The 12,126-nt window shown below is 43.8% G+C and overlaps 1 protein-coding gene across 1 annotated transcript; it reads right to left on the bottom strand.

Moving 5' to 3' along the window:
* Window positions 1-314: 314 nt before the first annotated feature.
* Window positions 315-6,380, bottom strand: LOC113447116 (interleukin-8-like). The gene is made up of 4 exons (XM_026717130.2): window positions 6,269-6,380; window positions 3,098-3,236; window positions 1,919-2,002; window positions 315-1,458 (listed from the first exon to the last, which is right to left on the bottom strand). Exons 1-4 carry the CDS (start codon window positions 6,333-6,335, stop codon window positions 1,455-1,457), a joined length of 294 nt encoding a protein of 97 aa, XP_026572915.1. The 5' UTR covers window positions 6,336-6,380; the 3' UTR covers window positions 315-1,454.
* Window positions 6,381-12,126: the final 5,746 nt, after the last annotated feature.

Here is a 12,126-nt window from a genome sequence, read left to right as displayed (position 1 = left end):
CCTGTGAGTCATGGAGCAACATAGCCAACGAAGTTGTTGTGATGGCATTTTGGGTGGCTAGTGCCGTTTTCCAACACGAGGATTTGCAAGACAGGAGCTTAAGGGCAGAAATGGGGTTTTAAGTGTGCAAAACTCATTTGAATCCCTTTAAAGTTTAAAGTTGCCAAGGTTGGAGACCCCTGTCCTAGAGGCTTACATCCACTCACTACTTCTAAACCATATTTTACACTTTGGAGGATTCCAAAGTGTAAAATATGGTTTAGAAGTAGTGAGTGGATGTAAGCTTTCTAGGACAGGTCTCCAACCTTAACTTTAAGACTTGTGGACTTCAACTCCCAGAATTCCTCATCCAGCTGGAAGTTGAAGTCCACAAGTCTTAAGGTTGCCAAGGTTGGAGACCCCTGCTCTAGATAAAATACTGATGGAGTTCTGGGTGGCATGGACAATGTCATCCCTGTTTGCTAATTGGCTGAAAAAGGATGTTTTCAAGCAATAAAAGAAGAAAAGATGAAGAACTGTGTAATCTCAGAATGTCTCTGGCTACATAAGTTATGCCTTTCGAACAAAGTTCATGCCTTTTAATAAAATCTGTCAGTTAGCTGGAAAAGGTGGTTTTTGTTTGTTTTTAATGGACAGAGTGGCTCCCCTTTTGTAAGTTAGGTAGTCCTCTCACCAGGCTCCATTATGTGTCAAAAAAGGCTGGTGGCTCTTTTTGCAAAAGGAGTGAATACATGTTCATCACATTGCCGACACAACGTTAGGCATTGTAATAGTTTGTGGCAAATATCCAAAACATACATGTTGTTAATACGTGCCACAAATAGAGCAAGGCATCGGAGGTTGAAAGTTAAATTATAAAGAGTAGGCCTGGCTTGGTTACCTATAAGCCACGACCTGAAAAGTTAATTTCATTCATATGAAATTAACCTTTATTTTTTATCAACTGCCACGCTTCTGAATGGTTTGTGAATTTCCCTTTCTTTTCAGCCAAACAGCTCAAGACATTCTTGTAGAATACAAAATAGAAAAAAAATATTTGAGGGAATCTAGGATATGAGCAGGATTAGGACTATGTGAAGTTTGGGGGAGAGAGAGATCATATGCGGAGAACATAATTATTAAAAACTTACAAGAAGCAAAACTGCTGTGAAGTCATAGCTCTGGGTGGTAACTGCGGAGTAGCTGCATAGTATAATTATTCAATAGTAGCTTTGCTAGAATTGTTAAGTTTCCTTTAAGCAAATACACAATATCTTGAATTTTATTCCAAAACAGCCATTATTTCCTTGTGTCTGCCTTCTGCCACTAGCTTTTTCCAAGGAATGCAGAAATTTCCACTTGAACGTATACAATTAAATCTATCCATATGGAAACATAATCTGATATTTGCAGGATCAGCTGTTTTGTCAAGACATCTGAAGGATGTGTTCACCCCCCCAAAAATCCATTTGAAATTACCTGCAATCAAAGCAAATTTGTTGTTATTACATAACCTAAAGTTTTTAATGATTTTAAATGTTAAAAACAGTCATAAGGGTCTTGTAATGTAAAGATTGCAAAACTTAGAAGTCTTAGACTCCGTATCTAGCTCTTTATATGAGTTGAATTCTATGTTATTTCCGGTACGGTTCCCCAAGTGCTAAGAAATAATAACTTTATTGTTGAAAACATTCAAACCACTTCATTTTATATTGCTAATGCCAGGGCTGGGCTTCAAAAAAAAATTAACAACCGGTACTAATCCTAGTTCTAATCCTGCCTTAGCTTTGAAAGCCAGGTGGTCACTCTCTTTCAGCCCAACCCACCTGACAGGGTTGTGGGAAAAATAGGAAGGAGAAAGGTGTATTGTGTAAGTTTGCCGCTCTATTTTTAAAAATAAAGGCGGAGTACAAATAAAAATAAATATGCAAGACTGTACCTCCTGGCCAACTGTTCAAGCAATGAAATCACCCGAGGACTGTCAGGGTCGACACAATATTTCCTTTCATTTATCAGAGTAACTCTGAAAGAGAAAAGAGGCTGTTAGTCTTCCTGATCAGCAGCCCCTCAATCTTTTGGGCACCAGGGACTAGTTCTGTGGAGAGAGGTTTTGCCACAGATCGGAAGGGTTGTGGTTTCGTGTGCTGCCTGCATCCTGCAGATGAGACTTCGCTTGTTTGCATGGCCTCGTTTCTAGCATGCTATGGACCAGTTGGGGATCCCTGTTCCAGATGACAAGCTTCCTCTTAAGGCCAGGGGTGTCAAACTCAAGGCCCGGGGGTGCTTAGATCTGGCCTATGGGGCCACTCTGGAAACAGCAAAGGTAACAACTCTAAAAAGTGCAAGGTTCCATGCAGAAAATCCAACGAAGCCTGGGGTGGGTGTCGCAACCCTAAGTCCTATACCTGCAATAAATTTGTTTTCTTTTTGTGTTGTACAAGTCACCTTCAAGAAGTGAGGGGAGCCGAATGTCAACTCATAAAATATTTCTATGGTCTTTTTAGAGTTGCCAACAGAAAAAGAGGGGAGAAGGGGGTTTGAAAGAACAGTACAGCAGCTTGGAAATCAAAAGTGCATTCCATAAATAGTTTTTCAAAGATAGTAACTAGGTGACTGAAGTTTCTGCCACGTAAACTTCTACCTGGAGAGCATGATTGATGATTCTTGGCTATGGATGTGTCTCATTGGAGAATATGAATTACAATACACCCAGAAGGTGGGGGAAAACCAGGGCCAAGGATGATGATGAATTATGTGTCTCAGAGTCGGTTAAATCCAGGCAATGCCGGACATGTTAATTCCCAATAAATCCCTTTGAAGTTTTGGAAGTTTGGCTCGAGAGTCATGATTTAATTGGGGCAACTGCTGGAATCCTGACAGAAGGACTGGCCCACGGTGCCTCTGCCAGTGAAAATGGAGCTCGGTAGCCCTTTTTCTCTGGAAGAGTGCTCGGGCCACCACAGCTGCCCCCTGATACGAGTGACATCGAGCTGGCCACGCCCACCCTGGTCCCCTGAGGTCAAACACAATCCTGATGCAGCCCTCGATGAAATCGAGTTTGACACCCCTGCTCTGCGTCTGTTCTAATCCAGATATGAAGCTGGTTGGTCTCACTTACATAATCTCGGTTCTTCGGCAATGTATTCCTCTGGGGATGACTTGAATGCGTTTCACTTGTTTGGGTCTAAAAAACTTTGGAACGTCCCTTAAACACTTGCATCTTCCCAAGTAGGCGACCTGCCCTTCCATTGCCAGACCTGTTTGCAAACCAATACACATGTTTAATAATTACTGCAATATATTCTTAGCATATTCTTGACGTTTTTCCTCCAAAGTGCTCTCCCTATCACACAGTACAACTGCGTCGCCTCTTTGGGTGATTGCCATAATAAAGCACTACAGGCTGAAAGAATAGCTGTAAGTTATTGGTTTCATTGCAGTTTAACGGAAAAACCACAATTAACTGGGCTCACACAATAAGACAAAGTCGTGATGTGTTTGTTTTTCTTTCATTGCTTAGCCTCATGGATGAGCTTCCTGGAACCGTGATTTATGACTGAAGTATGTAATAAGCCACTTGGGATTCTTTACAAGCCATTCCTGTTACAAACAATGGGTTAGCATGATATATAGGATCTTAGCCGTTGTGACTGCATAAAGCTAAGATCTGTGTTAACGCCTCCTCTCCACATGAGGGTCCAATGGTTGCATCTGCACAACAGGCAAAGTTTAGTTTGTGTGAGACTAGGTTTTCTATTGGCTTACAAAATTGAGCAAATGCTCAACCTTGGGACCTTGAATTGCATACATCCAAAAAAAAAAAACCCACCTCCAAGTATTATTATTATTTATTTTTAAAAAGTATATTACCATCCAACTCACACACAGTGACTCTGTGCAGTGAATAATTGCAGAAAGTAATTGTGAATTGCATGACACAGCACCAGCCAGCGAATTGCGCGACCTAGCAGCAGAGATGGATCCCATCCCTGCCTGATATTATATTTCTTAAAAAAATATTCAGAATTGTAGACCGTGGTTAGACTTCCTTAAATGCAAAAAAAAGGAATGTCCTGTTCTACCCAACATCTTGCCCCCAGTTCTTAAATAATAAGCATATCTTTAGGGCTTCCATGTTTTTATTAAAGTTAATTCTGTAGCACACATTACAAAGTATGAATAGAAGAGAACATTGGTAGCTCAGGGTTGACATGAGGGGTCCTTGGTGCTCTCTGAGCTTCTTCTTCTTCTTTTTCTTCTTTTTTTTGCAGACGTTACCTAATTGCCAGCAGATAGCAATAGCACTAAGACTTATATACTGTTTTCCAGTCCTCTCTAAGCGGTTTACAGAGTCAGTCTATTGCCCCCAACAGGCTGGGTCCTCATTTACCCACCTCGGAAGGATGGGAGGCTGAGTCAACCTTGAGCCTGGTGGGATTCGAACTGCCAAATGGCAGGCGGCCAGTGATCAGCAGATGTAGCCTGCAGTACTGCACTCTAACCACTGCGCCGCCACGGCTCAGACGCTATTTAGTTGCGTAACGAAATGTCTGTCAGAAAATAACTCGGCATCAAAGATCCCACATTACAAAGCCTTGCAATTAATTATTCCTTAGCACAAACTTCCATGTTCCCACTCTCCACAGCCTATATTAAATACATGGACAGAGGAAGTAAGGATTAAAGCTGTGCTTGCCACAACATGCCACAATTCTGCATCTAGAATCAGGGCCCCCAAAAATGCTCCCTGTGGATGTATCTGTTTTCTCTTTGATTCTAGGACGGTCACTAAGGTTTCCATCGTTTATTCCATCGCTGAAACCCAAATGCTAGCCTAGCACGTGTTCTGAGCCTCTTGAGAAAGATGCCAGAGAAAGCTATTTAAATGTGGGTTTCATTTGGCACATCTGCTGTGTATTTAGCCATATGTGTTCACCTGCATATGGTTAGAAGCTACATAATAGTGACCTAGCCAGGGAAAATACTTTCGCTTCCCCCAAAACTACAAATCTCTTAACAAGATGTAAAAACCTTAAATATGGTGCTACTCTTCCAACATTTGTTTTACTACGTCCCCATTACTCCCCACTACATTCTACGCATACAACTTTTCAGGCATAGCATCTTAAACAACAAAAACTTTAACCGAGCCATCTAAAAGATTGGTAAGTCAAGTTTCTTCACTGGGCTTGATTCTAACTGACTTTATGATCCATAAGCTTCTTCATAACTGTTTCACAATGTTGAACAGTGGAAAAAAAAACTCATTTAACAACAAAGAGTAGAAAAGACCTTATATGCTGGTTTCGGTGTGGCTCTGGTTTTGGTGTCGGCAGCAAAGGTAAAAATTCAGAATTTTAGTAGACAAAAGAGAACCAGTAAGGCAGTGGCTTCCAACATTTTGGGTACCAGGGACCGGTTCTGTGGAGAAAGGTTTTTCTGTGGATCGGAGGGAGCGTGGTTCATGTAATGCCTGCATCCCACAGATGGGGCTTGGCTTGTTGGTGTGGTCCGGTTGCTGGTATGCCACAGCTAACAGCCCAAAACCAAAAGTATACATATAGACTGGGTAAAACCAGGTTTAATAGCAGTAACTATGAGAGGGATGTTGGAGTCTTAGTGGACAATCAGCTAAATATGAGCCAGCCGTGTGCAGCAGCAGCCAAAAAAGCCAAGGCAACCCTAAGTTGCATTAACAGAGGGATGCAATTAAGATCAAGTGAGGTACTAATACCATTCTATAAAGCCTTAGTAAGACCACACCTAGAGTACTGCATCCAGTTTTGGTCACCACATTATAAAAAAAATGTTGAGACTCTAGAAAAAGTGCAGAGAAGAGCAACCAGGATGATTAGGGGACTGAAGGCTAAAAGATATGAAGAACGGTTACAGGAACTGGCCCTGGCTAGTCTAGTGAAGAGAAGGACCAGGGGAGACATGATAGCAGCGTTCCAATATCTCAGGGGCTGCCCCAAAGAAGAGGGAGTCAAGCTATTCTCCAAAGCACCTGAATGCAGCACAAGAAGCAATGGATGGAGGCTAATCAAGGGGAGAAGCAACCTAGAACTCAGGAGAAATTTCCTGACAGATACAACAATTAACCACTTGCTTCCAGAAGTTGTGAATGCTCCAACACTGGAGGCTTTTAAGAAGAGGCTGGACAACCGCTTGTCTTCTGCTGGAGCAGACAGTTGGACTAAAAGACCTCTAAGGTCCCTCTCAACTTTGTTATTCTGTACCAGGAAATGGGTTCTGTAGTTAAGCTGAAATTTTTAAAAAAGAGACTTACCATAAATCGGATTGATGTGGCTGGCTATTATGGCAAGGGTTAGTATCAAAACCAGGCCCTTCATCATCGCTGGGATTCATAGGATTCCCAATAAGGATGGTTTGAAGAAGTGTTTTTCGCCTTATAAACCTTTCCTTCCTAAACGGAACTTGCAGATATGGCCTTAAAAGACTGGTTGAAAGAAAAGAAAAAAAAATCCCCTTGGGCATATATGTGTCTTTGTCTGTCTGTATAAACTTCCACACACATTTATTTTTTCCTGGTGTTCTCTGAAGCAGAAGTAATTAAACCATTTTACTGGTTGACTAGGGGAGGGGGAATTTAAAAGGAGGAAGTTTTATGTAAAGGCCCAGAAACCTTCCTTCGTTGTATCTGGGCATCTGAGAAAGACCTTCTCAATCAGATTGACTCTGCTTCTAGGAAGGCAAAATATCCTTCGAGTAGTGTGTCAACTCATAAAATATTACTATGGTCTTTTTAGAGTTGCCAACGGAAAGGGAGTGGGGAAAGGGGTTTGAAAGAGTAGTGCGGTAGTTTGGAAATAGAAAGTGCATTCCATAAATAGTTTTTCAAAGATAGTAACTTGGTGACTGAAGTTTCTGCCAGCAAAATTCTGACTGGAGAACATGATTGATGGCTCTTAGCTATGGATGTGTCCCATTGGAGAATATGAATTACAATACACCCAGGCAGTGGGGGAAAACCAGGGTCAAGGGTGACAATGAGTTATGTGTCTCAGAGTCAGCTACATCCAGGCAGTGCTGGATATGTTAACTCCCAATAAATCCTTTTGAAGTTTTGGAATTTTGGCTCGAGAGCCATGATTTAATTGGGGCAACTGCCGGAATCCTGACATAGTGACTTGGTGGACACCTTTTGCGTTGTGATCTTGGCATTAGTATAAAAGTGATGAATCAGTGTCATTTATGTTGGGGTTTCTTTTTTTCTTAACTTCCCCATCTAGTCTACAATCTTGGAGGTTGCCATCCAAGGACACATAGTCTTATCTTCAGAGTGGAGAAGAATTGACATCTCTATTTCTCAATAACATCCATGGTGATCCATCATCAGCCGCTTAAGACATGTATGGGGAATTTCTGGTCACACCAGGTGAGTAATGGATGGAAACTGAACAAGGAGAAATTCAACCTGGAAATAAGGAGAAACTTTCTGACAGTGAGAACAATCAACCAATGGAACAGAAGTTTCCCTCGGAAGTTGTGGGAGCGCCATCACTTGAGACCTTCAAGAAGAGATTGGTCTCCCATCTGTCAGAAATGGTGCAGGGTCTCCTGCTTGGGCAAGGGGTTGGACTAGATGACCTACAAGGTCCCTTCCAACTCTGATTATCTGTTATTTACCTGACTAAGCTCTTTTTTCAAAGTTCTAAAGGATCCGATAGTACCGCTTTCATGTCACATCTGGGCATTGGCTACACGCTGTCCGCAGCGTTAGCTAACGTTACATAAGGCTCACGACTGGAGGAAACCGGTTAGCTTGTCTCTGCAACCAGAAGTTTTGCTTGTGAAGCTCATTTGCAGAGATAAGGTATTGGCAGTTTTACGACCGTCGTTATCCTCTCAGCCCCCTGTATATAAGGCACGCCTCCATTTTTAGGCAAATATTTTTAAGAAAAAGTATCGTCTTCTACATGGAAAAAAATACAGTATTTTCTGCATTCACATTTCACAGGGGGCCATAAACTAATCAAACAGTCTGAGGTTGTGTGTACACAATCTTCTTAAATAGATAGAATAATAGATTTGGAAGGGACCTTGGAGGTCTTCTAGTCCAACCCCCTGCTTAGGAAGGACACCATATGCCATTTCAGTCTCTTCTTTAAAATCCTCCAGTGATGGAGCATTCACAACTTCTGGAGGCAAGCAGTTCTACTGGTTAATTGTTCTAACTCTCAGGAAATTCCTTCTTAGGTTTAAGTTGCTTCTCTCCTTGATTAGCGTAGGAAGTTAGCACCCACCCCTCTCCTAGAAGAATGAAATATTCTAGGAAATATTAAAAAGGCAGAATATTGTATTTCCCTGGATGAAGAAAAGGAGAAAGATGTTTTAAAGACAAAGCAGCTTCCTGCAGCTCCCTGCCCTCCCTTCAGCTCCAGGGTGATGGGATGAAGACGTGGCCCTCAGGAAATGATAGCATTACCCATCTCACCACATGGCACCTGGGAAGATGGCATCAGCCAGCACTCAGGTGAAGCCATGTGGTCCAGAGAAAGTCTACAAAGTTAGCTAAGACCCCCGCCCCCTGGGAGTCTGACAGCCAATAGGATACATTTCTTACACAGGAACAGGAAACACTAAGGTGAGGCCCAACAGAGGGTGTGAAACCAAGGGATTCTCAGCATCCCTTCCCTTTCTGCCCAGGAGCTCCGAGGCATGTGGTCCTGTCCACCATTAAACCATCTTCCCAAACAGCCTCCACGTTTCCAGTGTCTTTTTCCCCACTTGGAACTGAACCCAGAAGGATATTGCTTTCAACATTAGTTTCCACCCATTGCTTCTTGTCCTGCCCTCAGGTGCTTTGGAGAATAGCTTGACTTCCTCTTCTTTGGGGCAGCCCCTGAGATACTGGAAGACTGCTATCCTGTCTCCCCTGGTCCTTCTCTTCGCTAGACTAGCCAAGCCCAGTTCCTGCAACCGTTCTTCATATGTTTTAGTCTCCAGTCCCCTCATCATCCTGGTTGCTGTTCTCTGCAATCTTTCTAGAGTCTCCACATCTTTTTTACATCGTGGTGACCACACACACACACACACACACACACAAACCCCTCAGAAGGTGAAATCTAATAAGGCTTTGCTTCTGTTTCCCAAAATTAAAAGCGGATGAAGTCTGAGATGAGAGAAACAAAACAAAACTGTGTTGACTTTCTATTCGAGGAGAAAGCAAGGAGGAACTTCAAACGATTACAGTTCCCATCTTAAGAGTCTGCAGCCAGTCTCGTGCCTCAAGCAGTAATTTGGAAACATGTGACCGAGGCAGAGTAGGCGTTGCAATGCCTGGTCAGTGGGGAAAGGTGTGAGGTTCCAGGAAATAGCAATTTGACTCCACTTCTGCAAGAAGGAAAAGCAAGGAGAAACAGGATTTTGGCTGTCACTCCCATAAAATTACACAGAGAAGGAAAAAGTGTTGTTGTTGGGAACTGGGATTTTCTCCCTCCTTTTGGAAAGGAGAATCCAAGGAGAATAATTAATTCATTTTTATTATATATATTCGGCAATAAACATACTTGATACTTGTTCCTCCTCTTATTATCTCCATAACAACAACCCTGTGAGGTGACTTGGGCTGAGAGAAAGGGACTGGTCCAAAGCCACCCAGCTGGGTTTCATGCCTAAAGTGGGACCAGAACTCACAGTCTCCTGGTGATTGGCTCAGAGTCACCCAACTGTCTTTCATGGCTAAGGCAGGACTTGAACTCACACAATCTCGTGGTGATTGGCCCAAAGTCACCCAACTGTCTTTCATGGCTAAGGTGGGACTAGAAATCACACTATCTCCTGGTGATTGGCCCAAAGTCACCCAGCTGTCTTTCATGGCCAAAGCAGGACTTGAACTCACAGTCTCCTGGTGATTGGCCCAAAGTCACCCAGCTGGCTTTCATGGCCAAAGCAGGACTTGAACTCACAGTCTCCTGGTGATTGGCCCAAAGTCACCCAGCTGGCTTTCATGGCCAAGGCAGGACTAGAACTCACAGTCTCCTGGTTTCTAGTGTGGTGTCTTGACCACTAAACCTGGCTTGAGTTAAAATGGGTTTAAGATGCTGGTATTGTTCCTCTGTGGAACTGGAGAATTGAGCACAGAACATTTTTTCCTGTCTTTCCGCCTTTAAAGTCCTTCACTAGACAGTGCAGTGTCAAAAAATGTATGCAGCGGTCCTTCAGATCTGGCTGTGCTGAACGGCGGCTAAAGAGCATTTCCCTCCACTTTCCATTGGAGGACAATATTCCAGTCTGTTGGATGGAAGAACCAGTCAAACAGCTGCTTCCCCCAATGCGCAAACACAGGGATACTCAAGACTAGAACAGTGGTGGCTAACCTTTTTCGGCTCCCGTGCTGATAATTGTGCACATGCTCGCGCTCATGTGCCAGCACCCAAAAGGCAATGCGTGCTGCCCCACCCTCCACCTGCGTGCGCGATTCCCCCACTGCGCACCATACCTCTGTGCATGTGTGCACAATCGCCCCCATGCACCGTGCATCTCTGTACACGATAACCCCCATACCATCCATCTGGGCATGTGCAAACGATACCCCAATGCGCTGTGCATCTCTGCACATGTGCACATGTCTCCCCTGCTCCCTGCGCTCCCGCACACGCATGCCAGACACCTGACAATCAGCTCTCAGGCGGCAGTGCGCACATACGTGCAGTGGGGCTCTTCCGGGCGAGCTCTTGCATGCTGGCAGAAGTGGCTTAGCGTGCCACTTCTGGTTCTCCAACGTGGGACTAGAACAAGACTGGCTGCAGGATTTGGGTTTGGTTAGTCTAGAGAAAAGAAGGACTAGAGGAAGACAGGATAGCAGTCTTCCAATATTTGAGGGGCTGCCCAGGGGTGGGATTCAAATTTTTAACAGCAGGTTCTGTGGGCATGGCTTAGGTGGTGGGCGTGGCTTGGTGGTCATGTGATTGGGTGGACGTGGCTTGGCAGTCATGTTATTGGCTGGGCGTGGCCAACTCAACATCACTCACATCGAGGCACGCCTCTCCTCGCCCGGCCTCTCGTGACTGTGGGGATGCTGCAACAGTCATAAGTGTGAAAAAAGGTCGTAAGTCACATTTTTCAGTGCCATTGTAACTTTGAATGGTCACTCCACACAAGCAAAGTACCAGCAAAGGAGGAGGAAAAAACTCCAGAGAGGTTCCTGAGACAGGAAGTCTAGTCCTGCCAAGAATGTAATAAGGGTTAATGGAGAGGCAGTTTCTGTAAGCAACACCAGAATGTTTCCTTCCTGCCTTCCTTACAGGATTAGCCCAGTAATTTCTTCTAACAACCGGTTCACCAAACTGCTTAGAATGTTAACAACCGGTTCTAGCGAATAGGTGCGAACTGGTAGAATCCCATCCCTGGCTGCCACAAAGAAGAGGGGGGGGGTCAAATTATTCTCCAAAGCACCAGTGTCAGCTCTGAGATTCAGCTGCCAAGTATGAAAAGGGGGGGGGGTGGGGTGGAGGAGTTGGAAAGTTCAAGGTTATTCCGTATGTCGCATTAAGAAATTCCAGCTGCGGTTAATTGGTGTAGAAGTGTAGAAGTGGGAGGAGAGAAGGTGGATTTTGTGTAACACCCCGAAAATGACTTTCACTTTTGGAAATGCCTTAGAATTACCAGAGCTGTTCCTAATAAATCAGTTGGAGATTATATTGTCTTGGAGAGACTGATTGCCATGGATAATTTCTGGGTGCCTAACAACCAGAAGACAAGATGAGAAACAATGGATGGAAACTAATCGAGGAGAGAAGCAACCTGGGATTAAGGAGAAACTTCCTCGCAGTGTGGACAATTAACCAGTGGAACAGCTTGCCACCAGAAGTTGTGGAAGCTCCATCACTAGAAGTTTTTATGAAGAGACTGAACAGCCACTCGTCCGAAATGATACAGGGGGCTGGACTAGAAGACCTCCAAGGTCCCTTCCAGCTCTATTCTGATTCAGATATCAGTTGGGAGTGTGAGCACAACTCTGCAATCAAACCCCACTCTTTTTTTTTTTTTTTACATCCATCAGGACAAAAGGCAAAGAAAAAAAAATTGTGATACAGTTGGTCCGTGACTTACAATATTCGTTTAGCAACCTTTCAATATTCCAATGGGACTGGGAAAAAAAGGGAGTCACAGCCAGTCCTC

The sequence above is a fragment of the Pseudonaja textilis genome, chromosome 6 (genome assembly GCF_049901715.1).
Source record: "Pseudonaja textilis isolate UNSWEBS1 chromosome 6, rPseTex1.2, whole genome shotgun sequence".
Classification (NCBI taxonomy): domain Eukaryota; kingdom Metazoa; phylum Chordata; class Lepidosauria; order Squamata; family Elapidae; genus Pseudonaja; species Pseudonaja textilis.
This window is presented reverse-complemented; position numbering and strand designations above follow the sequence as displayed.